This window comes from Herpailurus yagouaroundi, unplaced genomic scaffold (assembly GCF_014898765.1).
Source record: "Herpailurus yagouaroundi ecotype Mexico unplaced genomic scaffold, PumYag 166, whole genome shotgun sequence".
NCBI lineage: Eukaryota > Metazoa > Chordata > Mammalia > Carnivora > Felidae > Herpailurus > Herpailurus yagouaroundi.
The window spans coordinates 2,633,576-2,653,517 of NW_024412407.1; the positions used below are offsets into that span (position 1 = coordinate 2,633,576).

At 52.7% G+C, this 19,942-nt stretch overlaps 1 protein-coding gene across 1 annotated transcript; it reads left to right on the forward strand.

Moving 5' to 3' along the window:
• The first annotated feature begins 213 nt into the window (after positions 1-213).
• KRT77 (keratin 77) lies at positions 214-12,668 on the forward strand. Its single transcript, XM_040488025.1, has 9 exons — positions 214-868; positions 4,763-4,977; positions 6,100-6,160; positions 6,686-6,781; positions 7,738-7,902; positions 9,856-9,981; positions 10,097-10,317; positions 10,767-10,801; positions 11,101-12,668. The coding sequence occupies exons 1-9, from the start codon at positions 308-310 to the stop codon at positions 11,385-11,387; spliced, it is 1,767 nt and encodes a 588-aa protein (XP_040343959.1). The 5' UTR covers positions 214-307; the 3' UTR covers positions 11,388-12,668.
• Positions 12,669-19,942: the final 7,274 nt, after the last annotated feature.

Sequence of the window (19,942 nt, forward strand, 5' to 3'; positions counted from 1 at the left end):
TTTTGCGCTCTGATCTCAAAATGGCAAGAGATGAATGATAAATGATCAATTCAGGCAAGTTTATCTACAGTGCAATTTCTGCAACTCATAGGTGTGAGGTTTTAAACAGACGTTGTTGGCAGGCAAACTAAACATAAATATTCCCCTCCCAGGACTCGCAAGGTGCCCAGCCCAGCCAATGCACATATATATAGGGACTGAGCCAGATGGCTTGTCAAAGGAGGTCATAGCTCCTTCCCTCCCGGGTCTCTGCCTCCTTCCAGCTGGGCCTTCTCTTCTGGTTGCTTCTCTTGATGCTCTAGTAACCATGAGCCGCCAATTTAGCTCTCGGTCAGCATTTAGCTCCAGGAGCAGGCGGTTTTACAACATTAGCTCTTCCGCGGGCTCTGGTGGTGGGAGTCGGGCTGTGGGGTCTGTGTGTCAGGCCCAAGGCAGGTGTGGTGGTGGTGGGTATGGGGGCCACGCCAGGGAGTTTGGTTCTAGGAGCCTCTACAATCTGGGAGGCAGCAAAAGCATCTCCATTAGCCTAGTGGGGAGAAGTGCCAGTGGTTTCTGCCAGGGTGGGGGAGTGGGAGGGGGACTTGGAGGGGGCAGAAGCTTTGGGGGCGGTGGCTTCGGAGGTGGTGGCTTTGGGGGTGGTGGCTTTGGAGGTGGTGGCTATGGAGGAGGTGCTTTTGGGGGTAGCAGTTTTGGGCTTGGGGGCTTTGGTCCTTCCTGTCCCCCAGGGGGCATCCAAGAGGTGACTATTAACCAGAGCCTCCTGCAGCCACTTCACTTGGAGGTGGACCCTGAAATTCAGAAAGTCAAGACCCGGGAGCGGGAGCAGATCATGGCCCTCAACAACAAGTTTGCCTCCTTCATCGACAAGGTGAGTACCTCAGGGGCAGGCGGGTCTCCGGTCCCTGATCAAGTAACTGAGAGGGCCTTGTGCCCTGTCGCCTCTTACCACCTTGTGCTGTCTCAGTTCGGTGGTGACAATCGCTTCCAGAAGTATATGTGCTGAGACCTTAAGAAAGGAAAGCATTTACCTCACTAGGCCTCAGTTTGACTTATTGAAGCAATTTATTTTTATTTTTTCCTTTTGATGGGAAAGCAGGTAAGAAGTGTGAAAATACCCACAGACAAAATACATGGTATAGTAACTTCAATGTTGTTCATCATTATTCACTTTCCATCCACCTGCTCATCCGCCCATGCATCCATCCATCCATCCATCCACCCACTCACCGATTCATCCATTCATCCCACAAACATTTACTAAAGCTCTACTCTATGTCAGATACAGTGCCAGGTGCTACAGGGTGACTAGGACATGGGTCCTGTCCTCAAGGAGCCATTCACAGCCTAGGTGAATGCCCTGGGGAGGGGGTATCACTGGGCATTAAAGTGATAGCACACTAAGTAGGATTCTGTCAGAGTGCCTTGTTTTAGCTCATCCAAGGCCAAGAATGAGCCAAATGGAGCCATTGAAGTTCCTCTCCCTAGTTCCCTAATTAAACCTCAGAGTAGAGCTAGTCCAGACCCAAAGCAGCAAGCAGAAGCTGGTAGAAGGTATATGGTGAAGATCTTCCTGCAGCATTTCCTTGTGTCCACAGGTGGAGGCACAGCAGCCACTGGAGGCTCCCTCAGAACGTTCTTTGCTCTTGGGGATGTAGTGGGAAGAACCCTAGGGCACAAAGGCCCCTGGATGCTCAGTGACTTTCCCTTAGTCCCAGAGGAATTCAGTGTTGAGGCCAGAGCCTGACCTGTGGTCTGAATGTAGAGTCATCATGGCCAAAGTCTACCATTGTGCTGTATGCCCAGCCTCTGATATCTGGGCAAATGCTGGGGACAGGATGGAGTGTGTGAGCTGAGGGAAGAAGGGTAAGAGAGGTGAGGCCCAAAGATGGCCACACAGGAGTTCAACAGAGCAAAGTGCTTCTGGCTACTTCTGATCACCTTGGACGGGAAATTTGACTGCATATCACCACACCTCAGGCATGGGCAGGGACTGGGAGGGCTTGGCTAGAGCAAGGAAGCAACAGGTGAAGGAGACACCACTGGAGATCAAGACTAGGACAAAGGAGGAGCAGGGAGAGAGAGGGCTGGAGGTCAATGAGATGGCCATGGGCTATTGGCAACTGATACCCTAGGACTCATTTGATTGTGGTTCCTGCCACTAAGATGACATTTGTTTCATTTTATGGCATGGGGCTGCGGGCAGAGGCCAAGTTGCAGGAGACCGTGGCAACCTGTCCTTCCTTACGGGGATGGCTTGTCATGACCATGAGGAAAGAGCCCTCATCCAGGAGGGCTCTGGCTTGGCTGAAAGGGAGAAGGATTCTACTGCAGTGGATTCTGACTCTAGTTTCTGATCTCGTCTTTTTTGCTCTCACCCTTAATCCTATTTGGCCCATTCTCAGAACCACAGGAGAGCCATCTTTTAAAAACATCACATCATGGGTCACCTGGGTGGCTCAGTGGGTTAAGCATCTGACTTCAGCTCAGGTCATGGTCTCACAGTTCGTGGGTATGAGCCCTGCATCGGGCTCTCTGTTGACAGCATGGAGCCCACTTCGGATCCTCTGTCTCCCTCTCTCTCTGCCCCTCCCCTGCTCGCACTCTTTCTCTCTCTTTCTCAAAAAACAATAAACATTAAAAAAAACCCCATCACATCACTTCTCTGTTTGAATCCTCCACTGGATGTTTGTCTCATTTGGAATAAAAGCCAAGCTCCTACAAGGCCCTATGTGGCCTGGCCCTCCAACCCACAGCTGCTGCTAACCCCTGGCTTGCATTTGTGAGAATTAGGCAACATTGCCACCACTGGGTGGAACAGGAGTCAAGCTGCAAGTGTTAGTGAACAGAATGAGGGCTGGAGCTTTGCTCCCCAGGGTACACACTCATTGTCTGCAGTGACCCTACACTCTCTCCCTGCCTCCTTTCCTGTTTCTCTCTTGCTTTCCGGCACACGATTTCATTTTTGCATCCTCCAGCACCGCAAGCCTGCCTCAGGGCCTTTGCTCTCACCATTCCTTCTGCTTTGAACTCCTGCTTCCCGAGAGTGGTCTGGCCTCCTCCCTCATCTCTGTCAGGTCTTTTCTCAGATGCCACTATCTTAGCAAGGTTTCCCTGATTCCCCCTACCCCCCTTTTTAATGTTTATTTATTTATTTTGAGAGAGAGGGAGAGAGAGAACACCAGTGTGAGTGGCGGAGGGGCAGAGAGAGAGAGAGAGAGGGAGAGAGAGAATCTCAAGCAGAACTGCATTCAGTGTGGGGCTTGATCTCATGACCTGAGCTGAAATCAAGAGTCGGACACCCAACCAACCTAGCCACCTGGGGCCCCGATCTCCCTTTTTGAAGTAGCCCCTTCATACTAGCATCCTTATCCAACATCCCTGTGTTACTTTTCTCCATTGTGCCTCAGGCCATTTGACACACTATATAGTTCACATGACTCTGAGTATAGACTGTCCACCCTGGCATAGAGGATTCAAGCTCAGATGAACAAAGCCAGGATGGTATTCCCATGGGAAGAGATGGACCTCACTCCTTTCCTTCCCGAGGTCCCCTTTCCTTGTCATTGATTCTACAACAGACTTTGTCTCCATTTCCACTCTGGGAGGGCCCAAGCCTGACACCTGAATGGCTGACTTGTATTTCAACCTGTATTTTTTTGAGTGCTTATCATGTGCCAGGGACTCTTCTGGGTGTTGGAGATTCAATTATAAACAAAACAAAGTCCCTGCCTTCCAGGAGTTTCCATTCTATGCAGAGAGACAGCTGTCCACACTCAGAGGTAATTCCAAATTCCTTAGCTTTTCGTTAGCCCATGACACTTATGAGCTGTCTTCCCTGTGTTGGGTACTGTGTATTCATGGGTCTGATTGCCTTGTGTCCACAGGATAATAAGGCAGACATGGCCCTGCCTTCCTGAGGCTCCCCCCAGCAGGGGAGGGATGTGCTCAAACAGCACCAGGTGATGACAAATCACGATGGATGCTAAGGGGAAGGAAGGGTGGGCTATGAAGGCAAAACCCCAGGGAGATGCTACCTTCATTGAGTTCAGAAGGGTACATGGGAGTTAGCCCGGCAAAGAGTTGGGGAGAGCTGGGCTGCCGGAGGCAGTGAGAGGTCCCTGTGGCTGGAGTGTCACGAGCAGGAGGGAGAGGGCCATGACAGGCCAAGGGGGTATGCTTTTTCCAGCAAGTTCAGCTTAGCACGATGCTAAGTTTCATCTGTGCTGATGGGACACAGCCCAGGAGGGTTTGTGTGGCAGGCGGGGCGGGGGGGGGGGGGGCAATACGGGGAAAAAATCACAACAGCTCTCAGTGATTTTTCAAATGATTAAATCCCATTAAAACTGCCTGGTACTCCCTGTAGCCCGTGCAGGTTGGGTGGCACGGTTTCTTTTGCTGGTGTGCTCCCGAGGTACCGTGTGCGTGGGGGGAGAGGATGCTACAGCTCTGTTTGATGGGGAGATTCCTCATGGGCCCATGAGACTGTTTCCTTTCAGCCCCCACAATACTGAGCACAGGGCTGAGACCCCGTGTCCGACTGATTTCTCCGCCTCCCGGCAGAGCCGCTGTGGAGCAAACTAGGCCAGGCGGCTGGCATTTCCACGCGGGTGTTTCCAGCTGAGACAACTTGTGTGAGCTCCTTGCCTTTCTCTAGCGGGGCCATCTTGATTCTCCGAGCCCTGGATACGCTGTGCGGTTGCCCATCTTCCTACCCGTGGGGGTGCTTCTGCCTGGTGTGAACTTGGACGTCTCTTGCTCTTAGGTGCGATTCCTGGAGCAGCAGAATCAGGTGCTACAAACCAAATGGGAGCTGCTGCAACAGGTGAACACCTCTACTCGGACCAATAACCTGGAGCCCGTCTTGGAGGGCTACATCGGCGAGCTACAGAGGCAGGTGGATTTTCTCAATGCGGAGCAGATGCGCCAGAACACAGAAATCAGGAGTATGCAGGACATCGTGGAGGACTACAAGAGCAGGTGAGACCCCAGGCAGGCCGAGGGGGTCAGGGAGAAGCATGGCAGGGAACTGGTTCAGGGGCAAGACGTTCTTAACATTGGTGTTCATGTGCGAGGGGTGGACCGGGGTCCTCAGGTACAGAGGGCACCATCTTGCTTATGGCAGGTCTGGTAGGATGGTCCTGCCAGGCAGCTCTCAATTGTGTTGGGTGAGGAGGGGCAGACTCTCCTCGTGGTGCTGGACCCCGAGGAGCCAAGTTCCAGTGGGTTTGGCCTTTCTGAGCTGCTTACAAGCCTGTCTTTCTAAGCCTTTAGTTTTCGCCTTCGTAAAGTAGGGATGGTAAGCCCTCTTCCTGTTGGGTTGCCGTGACGGGTGCGTCTGGGCTCTCCGACTCTGGTGTGTGGCAGGCTGGTTGAGGAAGCTGGAATGCGGCGGGGTGTTTGCGTTTCTAGTGTGCTCCCACGTGATGCTGGTGCTGGTGGACTGGGGACCACACTTTGAGAACCACTTGTGTAGATGACATTATGCTTAACAAATTCCTAGACTGCGTCTGCACATATAAGCACTAGCTATTATTCATCGTAACGGTGGGGACGTGTCTGATTCCAGATCAGCGGCTTCTGTGTCATGCAGACAGCACAGTGTCCTCGCCCTCCCCATGCTCGGGGTGCGGGGTGCTACTCTTGACATCATCCTGGCATGCCGATCAGAGAGTCAAGAGTGTGTGACTCAAATAGGGAAAGACAAACCCCCCCCACACGCCCAGAGGGTGCGGGGGCGCGCCAAAAATGTAGGTGATAGTTTTTCTCTTTAAAATAATTTAATAAACATATTTATGTTCTCAACTGCAAAAAAAAAAAATGAGTGAGTGTGACAAATTTACAAAAGAAAAACGGAACTTCTGGGAGTGTTCTGTGTGGCTCTGCACTTTCCACGTTGGGTTGTTGTTCCTTTCGTTGATCTGGAAGGCCAGGAGCTGGCTCTGGCTGCTTGCCAGTGAGAGCGGCAGGCCCCGGCGGGGGTAGCCCAAGTCCAGGAGAGTAAAAGTTTGGGAAATTCCAAGCCTCCTGCCGTGAGGAGAAATCTCAAGGAGTCAAGGTCAGCCTCTGCAGCCTGTCTATGGTTCTTACCTCCCCCCACAGATATGAGGAAGAAATCAACCGGAGGACCAGCACTGAGAATGACTTTGTCGTCTTGAAGAAGGTGAGGGATGGGAGTGGTCCAAGGGGGGCGTTGTGGGCCCCGGAGGCTGAGCAGAGTGAAGAAATCTTGTGGGATGCTGTGTGACCTAGGGGTGGACAGGGTGACCACTGCAGACAGCTCGTTGAGGGTGTGGCCTGAATGCCAAGCCTTTGCACTAAAGGCTTAAGTCTGCAAAGTGATGTTGGTAGGAATCTTGAGGCCTCTTTTAGTGTTTACCTGTCCACAGTCCTGAAAGTGAGGTTCAATCAACTGACCCCTTTTGAGTGCCAGTTACGTGCAGCCTTGGGACCTGAGGAGGGCCTGGGGTGCTGTGTGTGACTGACTAGGATGAGGGCCTTGGTGGCACATTTCCTTCTGGCCAGGAAAGCCAGGGTTTTTGCAGATCCCTCACTGGAGCGAGGTGTGGAAATTTGCAGGCAAGGAAATGAACCCAGAGACGCTTTGCCACTTGTCCGGGTCACCCAGTGAGCTGGTGGCCGGCAACACCTGGGCAATAAAGTCAGACTATCTTTGCTTGCTGTTCAGGACGTGGACGCTGCTTACATGGGCAAGGTGGACCTACAGTCCAAGGCGGATGCTCTGTTTGGGGAGGTCAATTTCCTGAAATATTTATTTGAGATGGTGAGTTCAGTCCTCACGAGAAAGCCTTTTCTTTCCTCACATCTCACAAGGGGTGTGGGCTGTTAGAGGGGGAGGCCTGAAATCCAACATGACCCACTTAGGGATTCCTCTCCCCAGTCACCTCAACTCTGTGCGATGGGAGTTAGCCTCCCAAGCCCCAGTGCTTAAGATTCCTGGGTGGGCGTGCTGGAGGTGGGAGGCAGGGAGAGTCCCGAGAGAGGAAATGGAGCAGCCCTTGATTCTACCCGGAAATGAGGTTAATACCTGGGACATACAGGGGCAAAGTCGGCCAGAAAGCACCAGTGCTGGGAAGCCAACAGGGCTACTGGGAATTCTGTAGGAGAGGACAGTGTGGATCCTAAAAGGAACACAGACGACACCTGCAGGGGTCAGGGATAATATGCTCCTGCCACCTCTGGCCCAGTGGTGGCTCATGTCTAAGTTGTGGGCGCCTGCCCTGTCTTGGGTCTCTCCATTTGGCAGATGAGAGAGCTGAGGGGCCAAGAGACTCAATCTCTAGCTCAGTGACTCAGCTGGTTGCTGGTAGAGCCCAGGCTCCCAAGTGAGTTAGCGGGTTACACAAGTGGAGTCCTTTCTACTGCCTCTGAGAGCTCATGTAGCTTTTAGGGAGCAAGTCTGCCCGTCAGAGGGCCCAATCCAAGATGGCAGTCAAGCCGAGTTAGGTGGGAGAGACGGCACAGGAGAGGGAAGATGGGCAGGCGGTGCCTACAGGGGCTCTGAGTTTAGGCTCCTTTCTTTTCCCCAGGGCTAGGTCTGGGGACCATTACCTTTAGTTAAGTCACCTCTCGGTGCACAACCATTCACAGAGCTTTCCCCAAGACTCCCATCTGGCCCAGGCTTCTGGCTTCCCCAGAGAGGCTTGAGGGGACAGTAGAGGGAAACTGAGGCCCTGGGAGGAGAGTGAAAAGAGTCAGCCTGTGGTCCATGCCTCGCAGGAGCTGTCCCAGATGCAGACACACATCAGTGACACCAATGTCATCTTGTCTATGGACAACAACCGCTCCCTGGATCTGGACAGCATCATTGACGCAGTGCGGGCCCAGTATGAGCTGATCGCACAGAAGAGCAAGGACGAGGCTGAGGCGCTGTACCAGACCAAGGTGAGCATGCTGCTCCCCTCCCCCCAGACTTGGAACCCAAGCCAAACATATCCCCCTGAACTTGTATCGTCTCTCTCTTACTTCGGAGGTAATAGATGCATATGTATATGTATCTATATACATTTTATACACATATATACAATTTCATTTACTCCTTACAACAACCCTGTGAGGTAAGGATTTGACTATCCCTAGTTTGAAGATAACAGAGTCTGAGATCTCCGACTTTCCCTTGGGTCTGATGGGTGGTAAGTGGCGAAGGCAGAGTGTAAATGTAGGGGTCCTGTCTACAAACCCATGCCCTAAAGCACTGTAATGTTTTTATTCTTATTTTTTCATAATGATATCTTCAAAAAGATTTTCTCTAACGTTTATTTATTTTTGAGAGAGAGAGAGAGAGAGAGAGAGAGGGAGCACAAGTGGGGGAGGGGCAGAGAGAGAGGGAGACACAGAATCCAAAGCAGGCTCCAGGCTCAGGGCTGTCAACACAGAGCCTGACGAGGGGCTTGAACTCACAGACCACAAGATTGTGACTTGAGCTGAAGTTGGACGCTTAACCGACTGAGCCACCCAGGTGCCTCTCTTTTTTTTTTTTTTTTTTTTTTTTTTTGAGAGTAAAGGAGAGAGAATCTTAAGCAGGCTCCCAGGCTCAGCACAGAGCCCGGTGCAGGACTCAATCTCACGATCATGAGCCAAAATCAAGAGTTGGACGCTTAACCAACTGAGCCACTCAGGTGCCCCCATAATGACATCTTCTAACCTATAGTTTTGCACTTTTCTCTTTCACTTATTATTTATGAATTCCGTTCTGTGTCATTAAATATTCTACATCATTTTTAATAGCAGCGTGGTATTCCGTGGGAAGAATATGCCTTCATCAAATAAACATCTTTGTGGCCACATCTTTGGGCACATCTTTGATCACTTCTTTTTTAAAAAAAATTTTTTTTTTCAACGTTTATTTATTTTTGGGACAGAGAGAGACAGAGCATGAATGGGGGAGGGGCAGAGAGAGAGGGAGACACAGAATCGGAAACAGGCTCCAGGCTCTGAGCTATCAGCCCAGAGCCCGACGCGGGGCTCGAACTCACGGACCGCGAGATCGTGACCTGGCTGAAGTCGGACGCTTAACCGACTGCGCCACCCAGGCGCCCCTGATCACTTCTTTAATACAGACCTTTTTGGAGGATGAAGATTGTAGTTAAGGGTCAAAGGCCACTCGCTACATTTTAAACTCCTGGCACTTGAGATCTGCCTTCTTGACTCCAATCCTGGCGGGCCTGTGACCCACCGTCTTGCAGACAAGTAGTTCTGAGTGGCACACATGTCAGCACCAGACTGGGGAGGGAGATGGTCAACAGTGACAGCATCGGAATTCAGAGAGTCCCCTGCGCCTACCCTCCCCCTTGCTTCCTCCAGATCCCTGCCTGTGGGTTCCTACTGATGGGGCCACGGAGACACAGAAATGAGATAGGGAGGATAATGGGAATAAACAAGGAACGTGCTGAGGGCCTTGAGGAAATGGGGTCCTGGCTGCTAGGGAAATCATCCTGGAAAAGGGTAGGAGGAATATGATGTGCTGGCAAACGTGAAGGGGTCCCAGTGTGGGGAAGGGCCAATGGTAAGGCTTAGGCGAGGGAAAAGGGGGTGAAAAAGTGTATCCGGGAGCAGATTTATCTGTGCGGGATGTGAGTCTGGCCCAGAGACTGGTGAGAAGGAGGGCGGCTTGAACAAGATTGTGTGTGTGTGTGTGAGACGTCACAGCTCAGGTGAGGGAGCTACAGCACAGGAGCGGGTGTATGGGGGTATCACCCCTCTGGTGGCAGGCGGGGGTGGGGGCGTACTCTGGGAACTGTCCTGGGGAGAGTAGTTTGGGGCAGGGTCTGGGAGGGCAGACTCAACGCCGTCTGGGAGGGCCTCCTGGCTGACTATGACGCTGTCACTGCCCCTCAGTACCAGGAGCTCCAGATCTCGGCGGGCCGGCATGGAGACGAGCTGAAGAGCAACAAGATGGAGATTGCTGAGCTGAACCGAACCATCCAGCGGCTGCAAGCAGAGATCAGCAACATCAAGAAGCAGGTGAGAAGGAGGCTCAGGGCGGGCTGAGCGCACGTGCCTGCTGCCTCCCACAAGGCCCTGGCAGAAGGGGCTCCTGAAACTTCACCCCCCGCCCTGGTGACCGTCTCCTGGGCAGATCGACCAGATGCACGTGGCCATTTCGGATGCCGAGGAGAGAGGAGAGCGGGCCCTTCAGGACGCGCAGCAGAAGCTCCAAGGCACGGAGGCCGCCCTGCAGCAGGCCAAGGAGGAGCTGGCCCGGCTGCTACGCGACTACCAGGCGCTGCTGGGGGCCAAGCTGTCCCTGGATGTGGAGATCGCCACCTACCGGAAGCTGCTGGAGGGCGAGGAGAGCAGGTGGGCCATGCTTCTGGGGACAAGTGCGGGCTGCACCCCTGGAGCAGTGGGAGGACGACCCCAGCTTCTCTGGGAAGACCGGAACCCCGGGGCCGAGCAGAAACATTCGTCAGAAGCAGAGGATGTGTGTCGGCAGGGTCATTGCCATCATTCCCCTGCCTCCAAGCAGAATGCCCCTCTACCCCAATCTAAGCCATTGCAGCCAATGCGAAATGCCTCCAAGAAACTGCTTAACGGGGGGGGGGGGGGGGGGGGCCCGCCCGCGCTAGCGCCGTGCGCGCCAGCCGCCTGGGCCTGCGCGCCCACCTTTCCCCAAAGCCTGGAGACAGCTGTCACTTCGCGCGGGTGTCTCTGCTCCTGATGTCTGCGGGCTGTGACCCGCCTTCCGTCGGGCTTCGTCGGGCTTGGGCTTCGGGGGTCTGGCTGATGTTTGTGCTTTGGTTTTGCAGGATGTCAGGGGAGCTGCAGAGCCACGTCAGCATCTGTGAGTAGCAGAGCCCAGGCCCCGGCGGGCCGGGTGGAGCCGGGTGGGGGGAGGGCCCCGGAGGGGCTGAGCTGCAGGCACTGGTGAGGTTTCAGCCTTGTGGTTTCGGGTTCTGCGCCGCGGGAGTCGGGAAGCCTTTCATCCGATGTATCGTTTTGCAAGTCAGATGCTGCCAGCAATTACGGATGTCCCAGGGCGGTGCGGGGCGGTGCAGGCTGGTGCCCGCAGGTAGCCCCCTCCCCCACCCCCAGCCCCAGTCCTTCTGACCCCTGTTCCTTTGGGCTGCCCTCTCCCCACAGCGGTGCAGAGCAGCCAGACTACCGTCAGCGGCGGCGGAGGCGGCGGTGGCCGAGGCTCTGGAGCTTACGGCGGTGGCTACAGTGGCGGCAGCTCCCTCAGAGGCAGCGGCTACAGCGGGGGCTCCCGAGGGGGCGGTGGAGGTGGTTATTCGGGCGGCAGCAGCGGGAGCTATGGAGGAAGCAGCAGGGGCAGCAGCAAGTACGGAGGCAGAGGCGGCGGGGGCTCCTCCCGCGTGCAGATCATCCAAACCTCCACCAACACCTCCCACAGGCGAATCCTGGAGTAGAGGGAAGGCTCACACGCCCCGCAGCGGCAGGGCTCTCGCCTATCCCCTCCCCCCACGCCCTTCCTGAACCCCTCTCACCTTTTTCTTATGGGTCGCAGCAGTTTTGCCAATACATTTGTTCCACTCTAGCTGGGGAAGCAGGTGGATAGTGGGTCACCCCCCAATAGCAGATCTATCTTCGGAGGGTGCTGGCTGGCAGGCGGCAGAGTCACAGCCAGGCACACTCAACTCAGACTCCACTCAGCTGGCCCTGCTCCTGCCCCTGGGGACACCCAAGGGCCCCAGTTTAGAGAGGGAGGAAAAAGAGCCTCGAAGTGTATCTACGAAGCGGATAATAGTTAATGTCAAGGACCCCAGGTACTTCACTCCCAGGCTCCCTTTCCTGCACCTGGGCTGCTCTGTGAGCAATAATCCACCCCTTAGGGGACCCACAGAATGAGGCCTCCGGGCGAGTAGCTTGGCAAGGGGAACCTCTGTGTCTGGGGCCCGTTACTGCCTGTTGGTCTGTTAGCCTCATACTTTTCATTTTCTCCATCCCTGGAGAGTGTGGGTTTGCGGTCCTCATCAGATGCCTGCAAATGATGTCTGATCTTGATTCTGAATCTCTGTCTTAAGAAGCATTATCTTCTGGGTGAACAGCCCAAGGTGGGAGTATTTCAGAAGGCATTCGTCCTTGTCCCCGGGAAGGACTAATGATCCCTAAATGGAGGAGTCAATGGACAACAACCCAGTTCTGTCCTGTCTTGCCCTTCTGAAAGCTCCATTCTTTGGGAGCCTGGCCCTCCCTCAACTCTGCTCCATAATGGCCCTCCTGAGAATTGTCTAGGAGGCTGTATCCAGGCCCTGGAGAGTTTGAGGGTCAGACATGGGTCTTGGGAGGGTTCAGTCCTGAACCAGTTTGGAAGCTGCCTGTTATTTATAAGGAAGCTCAGTGCCCTCTCCTAGGTCTCAAAGTCCCTTCTGCCTCCTGTTCTCTGTGACTGAGCACTTTGTGAGAATCTGATGCTTGAAATGTGCCGCAGGGGACAGGAAGGGGAAACTATCGGCCACCTAGTGGGCCTTGAAAGGGGGAAGGTGGCTTTACTTGTGGAAGTCACCTGCACTTGTTTGTCGAGTGTCCTAATACAACCTCCAAGTCCATGATTCTCTTGGGGCATCTGATGGGCTCAGCGTGGGTCCCTTGGGGAGTGCTCTGACTTTATCACTTCCTGGTTGAAGCTTGTACCTTGAAGGGCTTGACATTTTTGGTGTTTCTACAATAAAATTTTCCGTGATCTCAAACTGCTGTTTGGTCAGAGATGAGTTATTTCCTTTTAAATTTCTGTAGGCCTCTGAAATTATGCGTATTTGGGAAGTAAGGTTTATTATTTTTATTCTTTTTTATTGCATGAGTCATACATGACCTAAAAAAACCTTGCAGACATAATCTTATTAGTCCTGAAAGCAGCCAATCATTCCAAAGTCAGTCACACATCTGTTCAGCAAGCATTTATGTAGCTCCTACTGTGTGTGGGCAGTGGTCTAGGCACGGGGAATGCAATGTGGAATGAACACATTTCTGAATCTTAAGGCACTCACAACCCAAATGATAGATTATAGGGGAGGGGAAGGTCCAGAGGGAGGAGAATTCAAAGGAAGTGTCCCTGTGGACCTTGTAGCCTGGGGGTGGAAACAAGGCCTATCCTGTGGACACAGGCAGACCCTCCATTGTAGGCACAGTGGTACCTGCAGCAGGTGCCAATGCTGGGGAAGGGAAGCGTGGCCCCAAAGCTTGGCCCTCCTAGAGGGCTGGCAAGAGGAACAGGACTGGGGAACGGAGTGGAAGTAGATGTGGACTGGAACTCAGACAGGCAAGTAGCCTGCTGGAGATGGAAAGACAAGAGAGAGTGGAGTGAATGTGTGAGTGAGAGGGACAGCCCCCCAGGAGAAATGAGCTGGGGAGACAAGAGACTGAGCCCATTAACCCTGTAGGGGTCCTGGCAGGGTATCTTTAGGCGATGCCCCTGGGGGCACACAGATGCAGAAATTCAAGAATACAACAAGGTTAGCCATCATCTTATCCTACGTGATATTTCTGAGCCTGTGTAAAGGAGTCACCTAAAAGATGTGACCTACTTTCTCACTCCCTGAGGGAATACAGATGGTAATTGGATATGGGATTCATTCACATATGACTGCAGCCCATATTGATAAGACAGCCCGTTCCCATGCACACACCTACCCTCTCTCTGAGAAGTTTCTGTCTCACCTTGGCCACTGGGATCGGACTGGGATGGGGCTGGGAAAGGAAAGGTGGGTAGACGGGCTGCCCAAAGGCAAAGAGAGAGGGTGCACACAGAAACCGTGTCATTCTTGAAGTAAAAAACCGGAGTATGGGACAAGGATGGGAAGACAGAAAATGGCAGTGGGTATAAACATGATTTAGAGTGTTCAGCTGACAGTGACAGCACGTGAGCCAACAGCGGTTGGTGGCCACTGGGGACAGGCATGGGGACCAGGAAGACAGTAGGGTACTGAGTCTGCTTTGGCTCTTCTGTAGCAGACCACTCTGAGGACATTACTAAGTAGGAGTCCGTGCAGAGGACAGTGGCCAGGATGGAGGTGGGGGGCAATCAGAAATCTGACCATGAGACATCCTGGAAGTGTTTGGATTGGTGGGGGGGGGATGTGACAGCTAAATGCATAGGTCTGAAGTGCTTCCTTGGCAAAGAAAGGTTGCCCAGCTGATACCCAGATGGGCAGATGGGAGCCACAGCAGATTCAGGTCAGTATAAGTAGCAGCTTTTGATTGATCCTGAGACGGGAGACACGTGAGGCATTGGCACATTTCGAGCAGAGGTTGGTGAACCCCCTGACAGGAGGTAAAGGGAGGGAGTGTAGGGTGTGTGGGAATATGTGTAGGGCAGTGATTCATCTCTTTGCTGTCTTAAGAGTTCACAGGATGGAGCCTGAGAAAAAAGGAATTTTACTCTCTATTTTATATTTGGAAAAATTAGGGTCAGATGCCAAGGAAGGGTCAAAGTCACGGAGAGGCCGAGGGTCCGAGGGTCAAGGATTGTAAGATGAACCTGAGTTTTCTGACGCCATCAGACCTATTCCAGGGTATGGATTTGATTATCCCTGGGATCGTGCATATGCATAAGATGTTCTTAGGGAATCCAAGTTGGCTCTGGAGAAAAAAACCACAAGGGCAAGGCCGATCAGAAGTCATCTTACCCATCCTTCCCCTTATGGGCAGGAATCGCGATTGTCCCAGAAAACACCGCCCTGCTTTTTCTCTTCAGAAGCCTTGACCTTCTCAATCATGGAGAACTGGGGAACAGAAGGAGGGAAGCCTGTGCCTAAATCCTAGAATATTGGAACAGAGATTTTGCAGGGCAGGGGCATGAGAAAGGTAGGGCAAGGAGAGTGGAGTTAGCCGAGGAGGATCTCAGACTCCAAGGAGAGGCCTGGATATGATATTCCAGCCTCTGGAAGAGGCTTCCTGGTATAAACGATACTCCTGTTCGAGACAATGAAATCCCATCAGGAGCAAATAAATGCCTGTCACTTTAATTCACCCCAGTGACAACAAAGAGTAATTCTATGGCCCTCTACCGTGTACAAAATGCTGTCACATGCGGTATACATGCATACATGTGATTCTCACTGGCCCCGGGGGAGGGTGTGGGGAGACCACCTGTGGTCCTTCCAGAGACCAGGAAGCATTCCATCCCTGCTTGTGGTCAGTGCTATTGCCACAGGGCTGATATTCACAGGGAGAGTCAAGCAGGCCCATCCATCATGCAACAGAGGGGCGGGCGGGAGGGAGCACGGAGGAGGGCTGGAGGCAACTCCCTGGGAGAATTTGCCAGCTGCTCCTCCCTCTGAGAGGCTGGGGCAGGGCAGGGCACTCTGGGAATCTAAATTTAATTCCGCCAGCTTCTCATCTACATCAATTTTCATCTAGGAACACGGTGACAGCAGGAGCAACCTTTGGCTCAGTAAAATCCTAACCGTGTCTGATCTTGGACAAGGTGTACGTTTCTGGGCTAGGAAAGTCCTCGATGTAAGGAAGTCTGTCGAGAAGGTTTCTTCACCGTCAATTACTGGACCTTTGGCCCAGGGTGCTTCTTCAACTTCTGAGCCATGTGCTCCGATAGTCCCTCTTTAAGCTCGTAACTCCCATTCTTGGGTTGGACTTGCTGCCCTGGCTTTATCAGCTTTCTGATCAGTCCAGGAAACTGTGTGTCTTTGGGTTGATCAACACTCTGTTGAAGGCTGAGCTGGGAACTCGGCATGTGGGGAGGTGCTTGAGCATGGGAGGATTGGTTCTGAACATCCCGGTGCTGGGCCTGAAGGGCTTGTGGGGACACCTGTCCCAGTGTGCTAAGCCTTGGGAACTGTCCCCACCCTGCAGAGCAGGTATTCTGCAATGACAGTAATCCCCAGTCCAGTCTAGCCCCTTCAGCTGCAGGTGCACTCAGCACTCCCTCCTGTATGTGATGGGGCCCTAGCTTCCCTGTTCTAGATTTAAGGACTGCACCCACCTCCCCCGCAAGGCTTTCACCCACAAGATGACCTCATCGCAGGAACTTAGGCTGCCTTTCCAGGTCTTTTCAGTTTCCAATCAAACAGGGGCCTGTTCCCAAGCTTCTCCTGATTGTTATATCATCTTCTAGGTCCTTCCATAGGCAGGGGTGAGACAGAATCCCTCCTGCCCCCTCTAGATAGCATCAACTCCATTTCAGTTTCCCTTTAAGGCAGATGCAGTCCCTGTTTCAGACAAGGAAACTCAGGCTCAGAGAGGGTAAGTGACCTTCCCAGAGTCACACGGCTAGACATCTGCAGTCACGAGTGGGCCTCTGGATGACTCCATGGCTCAGACAAACTCCACCTCCCCTGTCCTCCACACTCACCTTTGGCTGCCTCCTTCCTGGCCTCTACTCTGCTCCAGCACTGCCAGCAAGCTGCTGGGGGCGTCCTTCCCTGCTATTTTCTGACAGGCTGTCCCAGTGGGGCACCTCTCCCTCCTGCATGAAAAGCCTTGGCCCCTCCCCTGCTGGCTGCGGGCTTTCCACATCTCACCCGCCTCCCCATTGTCGGTGATTCTCTTTTATGCCCCCCAGGCTTCAGCTTTCCCCACTCTCCTTGAATTACCTTCTCTTATGTCCCTGGTGGAGTCCCACGGGCTTGGGTGGCTTGTCTCTGCACGTCTCTCTCCAGCTGTTTTGCTCAGTCCCATCCCGCAAAAAGTTCTCAAAACCTCACCAGGCCTGCCCGTGCCCGCGGCCTGCCTGTGACAGCTTCACCTCAGTGATTAGTTCCAGTGTGTGTGGGGGGGGTCGTTGGGACAGGAGGTGCTCTGGCGCTCTGCTATCCAGCATTGATGGGGGTACCCCTCAGGTGCAGGGGACTGCGTGAGAGGCTGTGGAAAGTGAGGGTACTAGGAGAGCACCCAAAGACACAGAGGACTTAGTTTTGCTTTCAAAGGGCTTACAGAGCAATTGAGGGACTGGAAAACACAGACACACACACACACACACACACACACACACACACACTCACACACATGTGAATATGCACTTGAATCTGGCAGCAACTGAGGTTGCTCGAGGCCTGAGGGACCAAATCCAGATTCAGGTCCAAATGCGCAGGGATTGAGATCTTGGGTGCCCCAGAGCTTGATGAGGAGTAGAAGTTTGAAGTGAGTCACCAAGGCAACTAGAAGGCCTGTCAGGGAGAGAAGAGTATGGGTGGGCTGGGAAGATGGAAAGGAATACAGGAAAAGGGAAGGGGGTTGAATAGTTAGGGCAAAGCATGAGAGCAGAAAGGTCAAAGTGTCAGGCTGGATGAGTGGGTGGCAAAAAGCTGTAGGCGACAGGGGCAGTCCCTTGACAAGAGGAGGCCTTTGGGGTGAAGGCAGGCACATTCTTGCAGTTTGAGAGGCTTGGCTTGCCAGTTACCAGCTGGGAGCACATCTTTTAACAGAAATAGACCTCACCACTGTGTGGACTTCGGGAGATGTTTGGATGAGAGATGGCTCCTGGCACGTAGTCGGTGCCTGGGGATGTTAGCGTCTCTCTCTTTCATGATGGCTTTACAAATGCGGGACATGCGAGGAAGCCAGGAAGAAGGGTGTGTGGCTCATGCCTGTGTCCCCCACCCAGCATCCTCACCATAGTCCTGGGGCCCTCACAGGGAAGTATGAGTTCGGATGGCTGGCCCCACTGGGATCCCTCAAAAGTGAGCAGGGGCACAGAATAGGAGTTTGATTCAGAAACTGGAAGATTCTTGGACACATTTTTTTTTTTTTTTACTTCTCTGCGTCTGTCTTCTCACTGGTTCGATCGGCAGGTTAGACGGTGTCTAACTGCTATCCGGCATTGATGGGATGTGTGTGATCTTTGGATAGGTGTGGTCTTTGAGTCCCTGTAGATGGGAATATTTTGTGATTCTCTGCACTCTCATGTACTGGAACCAGTTCCACTTGCCTGTCCTTGATCCTCCTCTCCAGTTTACAAGAATACTTGAACTGAAACCATATGTGTGTTTCAGATGTGTGTTTTCCTAGCTGGAAGTTCTAAGCAAGTCACCTAATCTCCCTGGGCCTCAGTTTTCCATTTTGTAAAACGGGTTGAAACAGTTTGATTCCTTAGTTCTCAGGGGTCCTGCGTGGGGAGTGTCGTGTAGGCTCTCGGTCAGGTCAAGCGCGTACATGTCAGCCGAAGGTGATTTTTATGCTTCCTTGTTTCTTCTTTTCCAGGTGACCCTCCCTCCTCATGGTAGCAGCTATCGTAAGATTTGCAGCTCTGTAAATGGTCCACCAATTGTCCGACTGTCCACCTCTTTGCTTTTTCTGTCAGTTTCTCAGTTTGGGGATAGAAGCCTGCGTCCCTGATAGAGCTGTTGTTGGCTGGCAGAGGTGAGATAATAAACACACATGTACACACACATGTGTGCGTACCCATACGCACACCCCTCCAAACTGCTAGAAGGAATCAATTGTGCAGAGCGACAGGTCTCACAAGGGAGTATGCTGAACTAAAAGCATTTTGATTGCCTGTCAGAAGATGATTAGGCAACAGTCATTACCATGCCAAGACCGTCCCAGGTCCCATTATTCCTTGCTAGGAACAAGATCTGAATTACTCATCCCCTAAGAGATGGCTGGCTTAGCAGCCCAAAGATGTTAGTGTTAGGACAGGGTCCTGGACAACTGTGTTATGAAGACGAGGGGGTGAGAGGGGGATCAGTGGAGGGGTGAGGGGTACTTCTGGAGGAGGGTGTGTACAAAAACCCTGGGAGAAGAGGAGGGGCGGGGCTCAGCGGTGAGGCCTGGACCAGGGAGGGCTGACCAGGGCTATGATGCTTCAGGAGCACACGGCGACAGGGTGGGATGATCGTCACTGGTCGCCCTTCTCTCGTGTGCCTTGTATCCCCCAGTGGAGACCCCCACACATAGGCGAGCTGCTCAGAGCCAGCTGTTAGCATTGGTTTCCCACGGACTCTTAAGTTCTGTGTTCATGTACAGGTGTGGGGAGCAGGCCCGGCTTCTAAGAAGTCTCAGCAGGAAAGCCTATGTGGGGTTCAGGTCTTTCTGGATCTCAACGCCACTTCTGTCCATGAATATCTATCAAGCGGTACTCTCCAGAAGGGCCCCTGGGGCTTCCCGGCCAGTCGCCATGCAATTTAGACACTATTGCACCCCATGGAAGCAAAATCTGCCCCCTGAACTCTGTGCCTGCCTTCTCCCCTTCTCAGAGTGAGTTGAAGAAACCTTTTCTGGGCACCTGCGCATGTCTGGGACCAAGGATTTAAAGGGATACAATTCAAAGCTTCCTGCCTTTGGACCTCTCTGCGGCACCTGGCTGCTTACATCGTCTGGCTTTACACACCGTGGGCAGCACACCCTGCATTCAGTGCTGTACTCTCATGCAGGTCGCTGGTTAGGACCTCACACGTTATAACTCAGCATCCTCTGTTCAAATCCCAGCCATGCCACTCACCATCCCTGTAAACTTGAGCTTTGTTGCCTCAGTTTTCTTGTTTTAAAAAGGGGTAGCCTAATAGCCTCTATCTCAGATTTGTGAAACGAAGTAGGTTACTACATATAAAATATGTAGAACAGCGTCTGGCGCATGTCAGGTTTCCATACATCTTAGCTATTATTATTGTTGTTGCTATTACTGCTAGTATTGTCCAGAAACCATTTTATCTTCTCGGGTCAGGCTTTTCAGACTTGCATCCTGTCTTCCCTGCCAAGTCTATATTCATCTGTCCATACCATCTGCTGTGAGGCTCGAAGCCCCTGTGAAGCCTCATGTTCACCCTTTTGCTTTGCAAAATGTACAAAGTAGGTTGGACCTCTTACCCCCCTGCTCTGTAGACCTTTCCCGCTGGCATTTGTATATCCTAGAAAGCTGAGTTAGCCCCATTTCTTTTTTTTTTTTTAATTTTTTTTTTAACGTTTATTTATTTTTGAGACAGAGAGAGACAGAGCATGAGCAGGGGAGGGGCAGAGAGAGAGGGAGACACAGAATCCGAAACAGGCTCCAGGCTCTGAGCCATCAGCA